The sequence below is a fragment of the Eupeodes corollae genome, chromosome 1 (genome assembly GCF_945859685.1).
Source record: "Eupeodes corollae chromosome 1, idEupCoro1.1, whole genome shotgun sequence".
Taxonomy (NCBI): Eukaryota; Metazoa; Arthropoda; class Insecta; order Diptera; family Syrphidae; genus Eupeodes; species Eupeodes corollae.
In genome coordinates this window covers 8,692,552-8,709,225 of record NC_079147.1, presented here as the reverse complement: position 1 = coordinate 8,709,225, position 16,674 = coordinate 8,692,552, and the positions used below count along the sequence as shown (strand labels likewise).

The following is a 16,674-nucleotide window of genomic DNA, read 5'->3' as shown; positions in this document are numbered from 1 at the left end:
TATTCAAAAATCCTAGGTATTATTTTTGACTCCAAATATAACTTTAAGGATCATTGTGGATATATTAAAAAGAGCCTCACTACCAGGGTTAACCTAGTTAAGTATCTCGCTTCAAGAAAAAGTAATTGTAACGTTAATACTATTGCAAATGTCATAAAAGCCATAATACTTTCAAAAATCGATTACGGGCTCCCAATTTATGGGAAATGCTCAAAAACAACTATGCAACTCATCTCAACACCATACCATTCTGCTGCTAGAATCTGCGTTGGAGCCTTCCGTACAACACCAATCAGAAACATCCTTACTGAAGCTGGACTTCCCGAACTAACTGATAGAATGGAATACCTAACCTGGAAAATCATACCTAAAGCTAAATCACCATTCGCAACGCCTATTCACGATGACATCAAAAACTTGTTAAATCGGAAGAAAACTCCAAAATATCCTTCAGCTCTTCAAAAATCATTGGAATCGGCTGTAACCCTGAACATCCCAATCGCAGTAAATTATAAGCCCAAAATCCACTTCCCCCCATGGAATCTGCCAAGTAACACTGTCATTTCGCATCTCAAAGAATTTAACAAAGCTACTACCCACAACAGTATCTATCATGCAATGTTCTTAGAGTTAAAAGAAAATTATGGAAGCCTGGGATGGCAATTTTATTTTACTGATGCCTCGAAAACAGATAATGGAACCTCATTCGCTGTTGTCACCGAAGAAGGATCTGTTATCAGTAAAGGTTTACTCCACTTCACCTCATCAATCTTTACGGCAGAAGCGTTTGCAATTCTCAAAGCTATTCAAACGGTGAAAAATAAAAAAACAATTATTATCACTGATAGCCTTTCAACAATAAATGCTATTAACAACATCAACAACTCTTCAAGTATTGTTGCAATCATCCGCGACAAACTTATTGAAAAAAAAAGAAATCTGAGAATTGCATGGGTACCTGGACATGTAGGCATCGTTGGCAACGAATACGCCGATTCAGAAGCCAAACAAGCATTTAAAGAACCGCTAATCTCCTTCTATCAATTCAACAAAAAAGACTTAACTAAATATTTGAAAACGTTTATGAACATCAAGTTCAAAAACACATGGCAGGAATACCAACACATTTATTCATTGCTCAATCCTACCGCTATTAAGGCTATATTTCCTCGTAACTTACAAAGTTCAGAAATAAAAAAATATATAAGGCTGAGATTGGGACATACCATCACCACCCACAAGCACCTAATCACCAAAGAACCTGCTCCACTTTGCCAATTTTGTGACGAAAGACCATCTTTTACTGTAACACACATGCTTCAGTGCTCCAACATTGATTCGATTTCCAAAACCATTTCCGGAAAAGATCTTCAAGAACTTTTAACAGTTATATCCTACACTAATATAAAACATGTTAATGAAATTATTTTAAAATTAGAATTATTAATTTGATTTATTTAACAATTATCTAGCTCAAAGCCCTGGTAGGTAGAGCTTTAATTTTTAATTATTGATTATGTAATTTATTTATGTATCAATAAAGTTCTAATAATAATAATAATAATTTATTTTATTTTATTTTATTTCATTTAATGTTATTTTTTTTATTTTATAATATTTTATTTTATTTTACGCATGCATAAATTATTTAATACATTAATAAAGGTTGCTTTAATTGGTCACTTTAATAGTATGATAGAAAATCTTATATACGTAAAGTAAAAATTTCCATTAAGAATCCAAATGACTTTGGTTTATTTTCAATTTTTTGTTTTAGAATTTACAGGCATTCAAGAGGTTATTAAACCCTTTATATGTTTATATTCAAACACAGTGCTAGCGTTGGGATAATAGAAACGGATTCAAGAGGTGATCCCGTTGTACATTGGTCCTAAAGTTCTGAATATCAAAATGAAAGGGATAAACAGAGTTAGCCAAAGCATTCCACATTCTCGATGTGCGGTTAAAAAAAGAATCTCTATACTTGACAGTACTTCCGAAATTTAGCTCAAGGGTGAGCTGAGGACCATTTCTGGAAGTGCGAGTAATACGGCTGAATTGTTTAAGGGGTGGTACAATTCGCTTATTCGACAGAACAATGTTTGTAAAAATATTGGTAAAACAACTAAAGGCATGAAACATTGCAGTGGTGTTTTAGAGATGTAAATGTTTTTGCAAATATTCTATCGCCTATGATTTTCAGAGCATTTTTATGGAATTACAAGGTCCGGCAAAAAAACCTCCCGTATTTTTAGACGTTTACATTTAAAGCTATTTATAGATAAAATGGTATTCCGGATATAGATAGATGTTGGTGCTGTTTTAATTTCGTTTGACGACGCCCATTTCCATTTATCGGGTACTGTAAATAAGCAAAATTTCCGATACTGGGCAACAAAAAACCCTCAAGAAATTCATCAACAACCACTTCACAGCCCCTATGTGACAGTTAGGTGTGCTGTATTGGTGTGTTAGGTCCGTATTTTTTCGAAAAAATGGACAAAAGTTACAGTTAATGCGGATCGCTACTGTCATATGATTGAGACGTTCCTCCAACCAGATTTAAATCAGTTTACTAGGAACCACAATGAAGTCTGGTTCCAAAAAGATAGATGCTGTCAAGATCAGAATTTAATGATCTTAACATAAGCCTCTTAATTGAAGTTCCACATCCGAATCACAATCTAGAATTAAATATGAAGAGCTGATGGTATTTTCGTTAGCGAAACAGTTGAATGGATTAGAAATGGAAAGCAATATATCGTTAGTGAATATGAGGAAGAGAGTCGGAGATAAAACGGAGCCCAGGGGAACAACGCATTTATTTTATTGATGATAGTTAGAGGGGGAGTATTAGAACGGTTATTCCAGGAAGTCCAATTTATAAATAAGAAGTAATTTAATTCAACATAAATTAAATAAGATGTTTATTGTTCAAGAAAATATGATTGAATAAAAAAAACTGAAAAATATCGAACTTCAATATTGTTCCATGCAAAAACTATAAAAATTAATATCTCAAGTGTTTTGTAGAAAAGTACTAGCTGACCCGAAACACGTTGTTTTGTCATACAAATAATTTATAGAAAATATTTTCCTAGAAATAAATAACTTATTGTAAGTGTGTAAGGATGTGGTATATAAGTGGGAGATGTATAGAGCAAATGACAATATAATTGGAAACTGAAGGTGTTTGAATTGAATTGGCACATCGTGGGTATAATAGGGATTTGTGGTAATAATATATTTTCAACGCGAAATTTGCCATTTAGAATTATGGCTTCGATAGCATTTTTCATTAAATTTTTAATTACTAATCGCGTGCCGTTGCACAACCGTAGTGGGTTCAATTTACGATGCAAAATTACCGGAAATCAAACCTTCAGTTGTATATTATGGGGTAGCATGCCTGGTAAATCCAATGAGTTCAAAAACTCAGTTGGATAAATTACAGCTTCGGTAGCACGACAAACTGTATCAATAGATTTGTATGACACTAAGTCTCCTGGTAGCAAATGCTACATCTTGGGGTTTAGTTCCTGATATCCACATTTTTTGCTGGTGAATCAATAATCGTACAGAAATCGACCGGTAATTTTTTGAATCCAGTTTCATCGGTAGTAACTTTTTCATCACCTGCAGCTAACAGTTGTTCTGAGAATGTTTCAGCTCTTGAAGCATTTGAAAACGCATATTAACTTTTAGTTGTACTATTTCAACATTACGCCGGAGTTGTGATGATTTCAAACACCGGTTGATCTCATCAGCGTACGTTGAACGCGGAATAACGGTAAATGTTTGTCTGAAATCACCTGAGCGTATTGAATTTTGAATATTTAGTGGCAGTTTAAATACTGAATGAGCTGTTCTGCCTTAATCCAATAAAGTTGTCGCATTGCCAAAAGATGCAAGAGTCAATGTGAAAGCATTATTTGATCGCATTTTAGCGATAGGTATCCCCAAATTAAAGAATCCACCTTTACCTGCCGAAACTGCGAACATAACTGTCAAAAAAGGTTCTTTGTTCTTCATTAATGTCTGGGACTTTGCGAGCAACAATCGCTGCCATTTCTAAAGTATTGTATTGTAGTTCACGATACCATTTAGGGTCTACTAAATCAGATGCATTTCGATTTGGTAAATGCATTCCAAAATGACTGAGTTGTTAGTTGGCTATGATAATGCAAAGATCCTCGCAACCTATGCTTCATTGTACATAGCGTCACTGAGTATTATCGTTAGATCGTTAACCTATTCTCAGATCTACCGATTGTATATGCCAAATTTCCTTGAAATTGGTTAAGCCGTTTTGGAGGAGTATGGCAAATAACACTGTGACAGGAGAATTTTATATATTAGATTTATATATGTACATTACATACAAATAGTGAACTATATATATATACTAACAGGTAGGATGATTCGCTTTTTTAGGGACAGGCTGTATAAATGCTGTTTTCTATCCGTTCGGAAAGAAACCTGCAGAGTAAGTAAGATGGAAAAGCTTAGGCAGTGGTTTTGCCAGAGTTGAAGAATACCTCTTCAGAACAATAGGAATACCATCCATGCCAGCTGATTTGTGTATGTCAATGTCTCAGGAGGATTCAGGACACTCTCTGGTAGCGTCGAATTAACAGCAAACTGTGCTGAAAGCAAATTGGCTTTATCAATCGAGCTTACACAGCGAATGTCATTGTTAACGAGCGCTGGAACCGAGGATGTTACGTACGTTTTTTACTGAAATCCACGTCACTATCGAGGAAGCATAGTGAACAGTTAAAGTTCCTGAAGAATTCATTAACCGTCCCAGTTGGTTTTCTCATATTGCCAAATGATTCTCGAAGAAGTTTTTTCTTTAACTGGGTTTTTGACACATGAGAAGTTTGCAGACACAATACAATGGTCTGATGTGCCTAGACGCGGTAATACACTGCTTGTGAATTTTTTTAGGGTCAGAGGGAAGAAACAAGTCTAGGTTGTTGGCGAATTGACCTGCAACGTCAAGCAATGTCAAAATTTAGAACCTTTTTTTTCAAAAAAATCTAAATTCCTGAAACACATGTTTTTTAATTATAATTAAGGGGAAAAACTAAATTACATTTCCAAGAATATTTAAATAACTTCACAAAAAAACTAAGTAGCTACAACTATAGATAGGCCCACGTTATCTCTAATTAACAAACTTATAAAGTTCAAAGGATTGTGTATTGAATTAATTCAAACTTGAGTATATAGTGACTATCATTTTCAAATAGCACTTGTAGTCATTATGAAGTAGTTATTTGCATTGATTTATCGATTTTATTCCACATTTAAATCCGTTTACATTTAAGCCTCAACTGAATGATAAGTAGGCATGTTTCATAAGCCTGTACACAATTATTAGGCAGGAAATAGACACATGTAGGAATGATAATTCCGGAATGATATACATACTTACACATGTTAGCACGTTTTGAAAATGTTTGTTTAACAATGTTATTGATATGATTTTCAAAATAAAAGCATCAGTATTTGAAATTTACATTTGAAACAATTTAAAGAAGGCAAGTTAAAACATTTTGGAATTAATATTCTCATATCTATGACCTTTGTAAATAATGATATGAACTCGTAATAATACCGTTTTGTCAATAAAATTTAATGAAGGATACATTTAATAATTACAAATGAAGAAAGCCATCTATGTACATATGTAAATTGTTTGTTTGTTTTTGGAATAAAACGTAACAAAATTAAATGAAGTTCAAAACGTGTTAAGTTTCAATTATTGTCATTCTAAAAACAAAGGATATTGTACGTAATAATAGCCACTTTTAATTAATGCTTACTTTGAAATATGAACCAATAATTCGTATATTAATCCTAATATTGTAAATGGTAAAGTTATTTAGTTTGTTTGTCCGTTCTTTACGTCGCAACGGAACAATAATATGACATGATTTTTTTGTGTGGAGATAATTTCGAGACTGGAGAGTGTTTTAAGCTAACTTTTTACCGGGGTAAACATCTCATTCCCATCTCATTCGAGCAGATCCACCGGTAACACTTATAATTGAATAGTCGATAATTTCTTTTTTTAGAACACTAATAACTAGTGGCATATTATAAAGTGCTTCCTACTTGCTTCATTAGGCGTTTCATGTTATAATGTACTAACACATGCTAAAACACTATAAATGTTAAAACCGATGACGAGGGCTATGCGACACTAACGGAACGTTTTTGCAATTAACTACATAGTAATTTTGAACTTATTGCAAGTGATTAAACTGATTTTCAAACTAAAATATAGTTGATCAATTTCTCTGTCAAAGGGTTATTCTATCTTCAAACATATAGGGTTAAGTTGTAGGAGATATGAGTGAGTATATGGCACACAGTCATAGACTCAGAACTGAAAACTTCATACCCAATAAAGCTTCTTAACTTACTTTATCTGCGTTGTACCTAAGTTGCCAAATTAGTGGCAAAAGTCTTACTGGAACGCATCAGAGAATACCTTGAGCCCACACTCGATGCCAAACAAACAGGATCATATCAACACCCTGCGGATCATTATTGACTTCGAGAAGGCCTTTAATAGCGTTAACGGAGGAGAGGCATCCTAGAAAAGCTATTATTAAAGCAACATATGATGGATCCAAGTGTCACGTTTTGCAATCCGTTACGGAGTCAGACGGGAATGTATTCTGTCGCCAATACTGTTTTTGTTGGTGATAAGTGATGTACTGTGCACAGTTTTGCCAGGTAGCGGAGAGATCCAATGGACTTTGACATCCTATTTAAAGCACTTCGATCACTCGGAAAATGTTTGCTTACCCTCTCATAGGATCATAGATCTCCATCAAATGAAACCAAGTGTGGAGAGAGAAGCAGAAGTTGTTGGGCTGAAAATTAATTCCGTTAAAACAAAAATGATCATCAACCCGACCATCCTCTCAAATAAATATTTCCGCAAACCGATGAAAAAAGTGGAGAGCTTTCTTTCTGACTTAACAGGTCTGAGGACCTAAGTAACTAAGTAACTCACTTTATCTGACCGGCGGTGGTGCGGCATAATAGTAATGCTAATGCAAAGTTTAGCTGCCCGTTGATTAATAAACGCTACAAGACTTCGTTACACACAACTTGGGCAAAATATTATTAGTGATAATAAATTAACCGGCGTTATTGAAAACGTTGAAAATGTTATAATCATTCCTGATATCCTAATTATTTTTACAGATTTAGTATTTCAATTCAAAAAGCTCATTGAAGTTTGCTTCACTAAGACACTTAATAAAGCGCAAGGGTAAACACGTGATCCTCACTTGGACAGGCATATGTTGCGTGAACACCTCCCCTGATGTTTCCACCTTGTAGTGGTGTGGAGGCTTACCCTTAAATGTTCAGCTGATCAGCTGTAGATTTTTATTTCTTAAGTCCTCAGCTGTTAAGCTGAGATTTTTAGGCAAACTAAGAGAAACCCAAAAAAAACGAAAAACCATGGACAAAACACAACAAAAAATGAAAAACCAGCGGGGATATACGCTGAAACGTCTGCAGAAGTCACGGCTGCTGGCTCGGGCTTTGTCTCTCCAACAGTAGGAGGGGAGAAGTCGCCAGTGACAGACAAGAACGCACATAAGGACAAAACTACAGGGAACACAGTAACGACCATTACACAGGAGGAAGAGGAACTTCTTCTCACTCTTTTTTCCAACCTCGGTGTGGAGGATGGAGCTAGCATCGGAATACTAGAGACTGACGACGACACAATTTCAGTTGCTAGCTCTACCCTCTCACGATTATCGACCACTTTAGTTAGGAGTAGAATCTCCAAGTGTAAGAAGACAATCAAACGCCTTGGGAAAAGGAAATGGGAGAAATAGACAGCAAACGAGCAGATACGACTTTTCAAAGCTCGTGCTTTCCTAAAGAACGAGCCTCTTATGATGGGAGGGCTATGCCTAAACATCAGGGGAGGCGGATTCCAAAGGAAACACTGGCGTGGGTGCGCTGATCCATTGAAAGAAAATAACAACCCGTTCAGTTGCACCCCCGATTAGGGAACAGACGCCGCCGCCGTTGTAAACTTCGAAGCCATCTACATCCGCAAAATCCAGTACGGGGCCATGTGCAACAACGGGATTGGAGGATGGTAAGACGGTCTCGAAGAAGAAGAAAGTGGAGGGTGCTTGTGAATGCAGTACAAGGGGCCATGTCGCCGAATGCAGCTCTAGCATAACCCCTTCACCTTCGTCAAGCAACAGTGTCATGGACGTTACTTCAGTAAGTACTAGGAGTAGGACGACAAAAACAGTGATTGAGAAAAAGACTACCAAAACTCTCACCGAAGACAGAATACTTCAGAGGAGAATACGAAACACTGAACGGACTATTCGACGCCTATCCAACAAAGGATAGTTGGAGGCGCGCAAATTCGCCATTGCGGATTTCGGGAATCCCTACCATCCCAGGCAGAGAGGAATGGATAGATAATATACCATACTCCTGTGAGTCGTCAATAGCTATCTATACTGATGGCTCTAAAATGGACACTGGTGTAGGGGCAGGCTTCTATTCTCAATCTCTCAAGTTAACCGCCTCGCTTAGGCTTCCAAACTACAGTAGCTCTTCCAAGCGGAGGTCCTGGCAGTGACAACAGCCTCTAAAAAGGTATCAATGATGGCGATATCACGAGCTGATATAACCTTTTACATTAATAGCCAAGCGGCAATAAAGCGATTACTGCAACTGAGCTAAAGTCAAAGCTTGTTTCATGCTGCCGCGAAGAGCTTAAGGTTCTAGGCGCACATCTTAACATTAGGCTCTGCTTGGTCAGAGGCCACAGCGATATAGTTGTCAACGAGAAAGCCGATGAATTAGCAAGATTAGGGTCAATGCTAGACGTAAGCCAAGCTCAGCTAGTTAGCACCCCTACCTGTTATTTAAAACAGGAAATCTCAAAAAGAATAACTATCAAGGCCGATGAAAGGTGGAACCTTCTTGACACCTGCGGCTTTACAAGAAAGATATGGCACTGTTTTAACAAACAAAGAACGTAAAGAATTATGCAGCTACACAAGAAATCACTTCGATCACTTCTTGTAAGAATAATCACTGGAACAAATCTGTTAGGTTATCATATGAAAAAGATGAGAATCAGTTCAGCTGATCTAATGCAGAGGATGCGGTGATGAGGAGGTGCATGGAGACACTCCGCACTTTCTGTGTCACTCTCCCGCACTCTCCCATCAAAGGAAGAAACTGCTTGGCAATTATATCTTTTAGAAGAACTCTCTAGTACGACAGGTACTAAAATTATAAACTTCGTCAAAGCCTATAAATGGCTTGACTAACTGAACACATAAGTTTTTATTATTAGCTTGAGTAGCAATACTTACGGGTATCACAATGGATCTGTGTATTGATCTAAGTGTGACGGTAAAGACATGAACTGTGCCCAATAAATATTTAGTTTAATTAAAACTACTTTTTGAAATATTTTTAACGCTTAAGAATTACTTTTGATTCTTTTCATACTAGCCGCTGGAATGTCTCAAAACCGCGGGTGACAGATGGTATTTCAAATGCCAGATTGTTTGGAGGGTGAATTGTATTTTTTAAGTTCTCAAAACTCACCCTTTCTATGCTTTTGGAAAGTTGACTTCCAAAAAAAAACGTAACTTTAAATAATAAAGATCGATTTATTCAATACGAAAAATTGTTGTTTTCAAAACAAACATTTTATTAAATGTTTCGACAAACAACCAACTGAATGAAAAAAATTGTAGAATATGTTTCTTGTTTCTTAAGTTATATTTGCTATAAATAAGGATGCCTCTATATGTATAAGTATTTTATTTATTAAGTTATTTTTCTTTCTTTTATCTGAACTACATTTGTTGTATGTAGCTATAAAAAATAAACAATCTCATCTTAAAGATGCCTTTAAGATGTAACCATTGTTGTTTTACGATACGTTAAGTAAAAGATTAAGCGTTAAGGTAAAAATGAGCAATAGTTTTGCTAGTAATTAAACCAAGAAATACGTCGCGGTCAGAAGATGATGCATATACAATATACATACGTACAAAAATATCTTAAATCTGCTGTTTTTCGTATTACAGGATACAAGTTTTATGGAAAAAGATATAGCTTAATAAATTTTATTATTTTCTTCGATGTTAGGAATAAGGATTAGGAAAAATTAATGAAAACAAACAAATTAATTGATTTTGAGGAGCGGCATAACATATTTAATATAGAAATTGAGGTGCAATTCAAAACTACACAATTTCTCAATATTGGAAAATGCACAGTTGAGATTATTTCATAAATCCTAACAAAATGTAAGGCCGTGTGCGAATTGAGCCAAAATGTTAATTGATTGTGGTTTTAGAAAATGACTTAAAGCAAAATCTTTTCTAAATCTTGCTTTACGCGTGGCATGAAAGTTAGTGCATTTTACTATTCTGTTTCGGACTCCGTTTGCTAGGGCCACGGAGGATGCGTTCAAGAATTAGCGCAAAATGGTCATTGTTGATTTTCACGGGCAGCGATTAACGAGCAAAATTGTAAATACCTCGGTATCTGGTAAGATCAGTATTTTTCGACAGACATAAAAATACTGCTCTGGCTAGGGCCATAGGAGCCTTCGGTCTGACGAAACGGCTCTCATACAAACGAATCTAATTTCGTTCATTAATATTCATATACAACGGGACTCGAATCAACAGAATTGACAACTTCGTGATAAAACTGTTCAAAGTCACATTGAAGTCACATTCCGGGGCATTCTATCCGAACGACGAGTACTTTGAAAGTGCACGCTTGATCGGCTTCATTTCAGGTGCTATATTTCAAAAGTCTGTCTACTTACTGGCTTATTCTGATGACCTTGATATAATGGGAAGAACTTAGCGTGATGTCAATGGGGCTATATTAGACCCCCTTCATCACTGTCCTGCTAATCGGTTCAGAAGCATGGACTATGACAAAACGGGATACAAAACCTTGGGTCGTTTCAAGCTAAAAGTTCTTAGTGATCTACCGAGAAGATGGAATGACGAGGTGTACGGACTGTTCAGCGACGTATAGGCTTAGCAAGAAGGATAAAAGTCCAACGACTAAGATGGCTGGGCCACGTAGAGAGCATGGAAACCAATGTTCCGGCCTGAAAAGCTTTTGAATCCACACTCAAAGTCCAGCGTATTAGAGAAAGACAGCGGCCTGATCCACTCGCGCAAATGGAAAGTGACCTCACCCAAGTTGGAGCGCGGAACTGCAGACATCAAGCTGTTGACCGAGCTAGATGGAGACGTTTGTTGGATGAGGTCCTCGTTCACACGGGTCTTTTGCGCCAGTAAGTGATTAAGATCATACATGGTTAAATGGCTTTTTTAACTTCCCATAGGAAGTTATTGAAATGGGTCAGATTTGTCAAATTGTAAATTTTGACATTTATCGACGTTTCAAGGTCCCTAGAGGCGAAATAAAAGATTTTAAGAAAGATGTCTGTGCGTGCGTGTGTACGCACGTTCTGTACGTTCGCGACGTTTTTTTTTCGCTGTCCATAGCTTAAGAACGAGAAGAGACATCGACTTCAAATAACTCTTGTTATACAGATAAAAAGGCAGTAAGATGCAGAAAACACTCTCAAGAAAATGGCGTGGGCGGTTTTTTTTTACCATAGCAGTTAAAAAAAAATGTAAACTTTGGTTGACCCTAAATATCTTAAGAACCAAAAACGCTAGAGAATTAAATTGTATATAATATATTGTAACGTGATATTACACAAATATATTTTTTTAAAAAAATTTAATTATTGTTTTTTTTATAAATTAAAAAAAAACTGAAAAAAAATGTGCAACTCCAAAATTTTGAGAATAAAAAATGATTTTATCTCCAAAACAATTTTGTACAACGAAAAATAACATTTTTTACATCTGGTAAAATTTTGAGAAAAATCGAATCGACAGTTTTTTAGAAAAAAAAATCCAAACAAAAAAATTAATAAAAGTTGGTAAAAATTGATTTTCGACTCAAATATCTTTTTGAAACTTTGAGATATTAGCTTAAAACTACTTTGATCTTTTAAAAAATTTGAAAGTTTTTTTTACAAAAAAATTAAACTTAAAAAAAAATTAACAAAAGTTGCTAAAAACTGATTTTCGACTAAATATCTTTTAAAAACTTGAGGTAATGGCTTCCAACTAATTTTCAATTATAAGAAATATTGTTTTCAACATATGGCAAAAAATGGAGAAGAACCGAATCGACAGTATTTTTATAAAAAATAAAAACCTACTTACTTACTTACTTATGGTGGCGCTACAGTCCGGGGCGGACCTGGGCCTCAACCAACAAGCGTCTCCAGCCAGCTCGGTCCCTAGCTAGCTGTCTCCAGTTTCGCACGCCAAGTTGGTTGAGGTCCTCTCCCACCTGTGTGCTCCACCTGAGTCGCGGTCTTCCTCTACTGCGCCGTCCCTCGGGATTGGATTCGAAGACCTTCCGGGCTGGAGCGTTGATGTCCATCCGCTCTACATGACCTAGCCATCTAAGCCGTTGGACTTTGATTCTGCTAACTAGGTCAGTGTCGCTGTACAGCCCGTACAGCTCGTCGTTATATCTTCTCCTCCATTCTCCATCTATGCGTATGGGACCAAAAATCGCCCGAAGAATTTTTCTCTCGAAGCATCCTAAGACGCTCTCATCTTTCTTTGACAGGGTCCAGGCCTCAGCGCCATAAATGAGAACCGGGATGATGAGTGTCTTATAGATGGTGATTTTACATGCTCGAGAGAGGACTTTACTTCTCAATTGCCTTCAAAGAAGCAGCGATTTGCAAGAGTTATTCTTCGTCGTTGTCGTTGAAAAAAAAAAATAAAAACCTAAACAAAAAAATTAATAAAAGTTGGTAAAATTTGATTTTAGATTCAAATATCTTTTCAAAACTTTAAAATATCGGCTTAAAACTACTTTTAAAAAATATTGTAGTCAATACTCAGTAAAATTTTGCGGAAAATCTATTTTGATGGGGAGTTATCAGTGAGGGTCGCATCCCAGCGTTTGACGTTTGATTTATCTACTTGGGCGCCTTACACTTTGCTCTGGTAGCAGACCGGCTCTAATTTTTTTTTTCGAAAAGAAGACAAAATTGTCATTACCTTAAAGAACAAGCACTATTGACTGACAAAATCAATTTGGTCACAAGTTGAAGAAGTAGAAACCAATATTCAAGCCACCATTGACGCCATACGTCCGAAGTAGAAACCAATATTCAAGCCACCATTGACGCCATACGTCCGCATTGGACCATTTTTCACTCAATTTTCATGACAAAATTACTCTTGGAGGGTTTGTCAATTTGTCGTGAAAAAACTTAACATGGCACAAGCAGTTATTAAACTCAAGACCTTTGACAGTGCATAGTCATTTTTTAAATTTCAATTTTGTGTCATCGCAATAATAACAAGATGCCATTTGTTCAATTCTATTTTTAGCTAAAAAGTTATTGACAGACCACTTTTGAGGCAATCAAATATTTGTATATATAATTTATGACAGTGAATTTACATAAACGAGGGTCGAAGTTCAAAAGTAAATAAGTCTTAATTTTCCTCATAATTATGTAATATACAAAAACAAATAAGAAAAATCGCAACCTTCACAACTCTCCTGATGAATATTTCATTTTAGTTGACTCATGATTATTTATATACCTTCCATCTTTATTTTTCCCATTTCATCAATTTAAAATATCCTACAATTTATGTGAATTCAAAAGTTAAACACAGCCACCGCCGCCGATGCCGACTCAGCCGCCGCGTCACTTCTGAATGATTAACCCTTAAAAGTTCGTTTCGGGAAATTCATTAATTAAAGACACCGTGTAGGGCTGGCTGGGCTGGTTGGGCTGGTAGATGTATTTATTCGCAAATAGTCCTAAATTTGTTTTTGTTTAGAAAGCTATTTTTACGTCTTGCTCTAGAGGGAAAGTATTTGTTTCAGGTAAACCGCAGGTTTTCCATGCTTAATATTTTCCACGAAAATAGCATAAAATTTCAATTGAATTTCATGTTTTAATTAAACTTTCAAACTTATCTGAAGAAAAACATCCTTGAGGGTATTTGTTTGAAATATCGTTTTCGATTCAAAGAAGAAAACAATTTTTCAAGTCAATGTTAATATTTTAAGTAAGAATTTTTATGAGGAAGTAAGAGTAACCCAGAGGTATTCTTTAATTTATTTTCGAAATAGCATCACGTTTATCCGTTCAGGCAAGAATGAATAGAATAGTTGTTTAACATTCTGACTGAACGTTCCAATTAAAGATTATATTGCAACTATGAAATCATTCCTGTGAATGAACTAAGGACTACAGGTATGGGCAGGGAAGGGTTTATTGTTTTCATCATACAAAGGTACATGCCAAGTTACTATTATTACTGTTAAATGTCATTGAGTGCTGGGGAATTTTACTTTCAGGTGCAGATTTAGAAGTTTTTAAAGGTGACATAAGACTTTTTAAGTTGTGTTCCTTTTGGAAAACTTTAGAATCCAGCTTTAAATAACTTTTACAATGTAGTGCCTTGAAGTAATGGTTGTCAAAAAAACTACAGAAGAATTTAATTGTCTAATAACAGAGTGTTAACGATCCCTAAAACTATTTGACAGCTGACAGTTAACTGTCGATACTGTGCACTCAAGCACTCAATGTTCGCCTGCCAATGAGCTAACAGCTTTTAATTAAAAACTGTGTATTCACACGGTTGACATATTTTATCATAATGTCTTAGAATTTAACTGTCAGATGGTTTGCTGATACTATTTTTGCAGCATTATTTTAAATAACAATGCGACAGTTGCCAGCAACTTTCAGATATTTTAAAGAACGAGATCTGCTAATTTAAAATAAACTTTACCGACTGCAAATGGCTGACAATGACGTTTCTGCCAATATTGTCAAACAAAATTATGATCTGACACGATTGCAGACAACACCTTTTAAGAATTGATATGAGAATTGATTGAATTTAGCAGAACTTTAAATAAAATCAATAAGTTGTAAATTGTAAAGAACATAATTTGACGTCTTCTTCTCATTGAAATTTTAAACTCAGCTAAATGACATACTTAAGTGCAACGTCACGAAATGTGTACAATTTTTTGGAGTTTGAAAATTGTAGCTATAAAATGTGTTTTGTTATTTGACAACTGTTGATGACATACATGTACAAAAAAGATTTTAGATTGTTTATGTCAAAACTAACAGATTCCCTATCCTTCCCATTGGATCCGGACTTGATTCTTTTTCATTTAAACTCCCATTGAGAATAACAAATAATGGGATATGAGTTTTGTACGTTGAGATAGAAAATATATTTAGAACATGGTTCTGCAATCTTATAGAACTGTCATGAAGAGACGAGACATTTGTCTTTTCTATTATACCCCTTACTTTTATTTATGGTTTTTGTGAAATGTTGGTATTTGTGTTCGTTAAAACACAGCAGTTTGAGAAAGACGATGTCTTGAAACATCTTCATGTATGTAGGTTGGATATGGGAGTTAATTCCTATCCCACATTATACGTTTTCCTTGCTTTAAAAATAGAACACTAAAGGATGAAACTTATTGGAAAGGAGAACTTAATAAAAATACTCTGAAGGATAGCTGTCAAACTATGAAATGTCTCACGTCAGGTAGTGAAACAATTTATTTTAAGAGGTTTAGTTGATTTTAGTTGGAAATATGGATGCAAATTTTTAAATTATTTAAGTTAAATATTTAAGTTGTTTTCGCATGTTCAAAAAAGATGATTTTGCTAGTTTTTTAACGATGCTTCAATCTCTAAATATTTTACTTAAGTTAAAATCAAACCATGTAAAAGATATTTCTTGATCTAAATCATTTCATAATCTTAGTATTGACAAAAGTAATTATTCTTTCAATTATAAAAAGGCTGACTTCATTTCAATAAATAACGATTATAAGTTTTTAAATTTCGATTTGGTTTTGGTCGTTTAGTCTATATATCAAATATTTTCGGTTTTTAAAAGTTATTTATTTGAGGGTATTCGAAAGTTTGTCCCTATGATTTAAAGGAGAACTTCCCTTAATTCCCTCTGGTTCAATAAAAGACTTAAGAACTTAAAGAATGTTGAAAAAAACCATTTTAATAGTTATCAGGAAGATGTGACCATTTCATGCAGTTAAGGAGAGAATTTGATTTTTTAAGCAGATTTCTTTATTCTCAGTATTCAGTTTCGGTAAAAAGAAGTTTTAAATATAGCTCAAAACCATTTTGGACTTTTTTTTTCAATTCGAATTCGTATATGAAATTAACTAATGGGCTGATTTTCTTTGCGTTTCATTCACAGATCAAGAAGCATTAGATAGTCTGACTCATCTTAATTTTAACAAAAAAACAGTTATGCAATTGATTCCTGCTATCTTGCTTTCAAAATTTTGCTCTTTCACTTTTAAAAATGTTGAAAATAATTTTCAATTAAATTAAATTGGATGGCGCAACAGTCCATTTGAGAACTAGGGCCTAGTGACTGACAACTCTCAACAATTTATGTGTGCGGGTACTGTTGTCAGGAATGGAAGGGACCTACGCTTTTATGCCGAATCCGAACGGCAAACTTGATAAAGCACTTTTCATGACAAGAATTACTCTTG

The 16,674-nt window shown here is 35.2% G+C and overlaps 1 protein-coding gene across 1 annotated transcript in view; it reads left to right on the top strand.

The window, feature by feature from the left end:
- The first annotated feature begins 222 nt into the window (after positions 1–222).
- LOC129942722 (uncharacterized) overlaps positions 223–16,674 on the top strand; it is a 30,089-nt gene continuing 13,637 nt past the window's right edge. Inside the window, exons 1-2 of the mRNA XM_056051768.1 lie at positions 223–1,413; positions 1,473–1,484. Of these exons, the coding sequence (XP_055907743.1) occupies positions 223–1,413; positions 1,473–1,484 (1,203 nt within the window). The remainder of the gene's footprint in view (positions 1,414–1,472; positions 1,485–16,674) is intronic.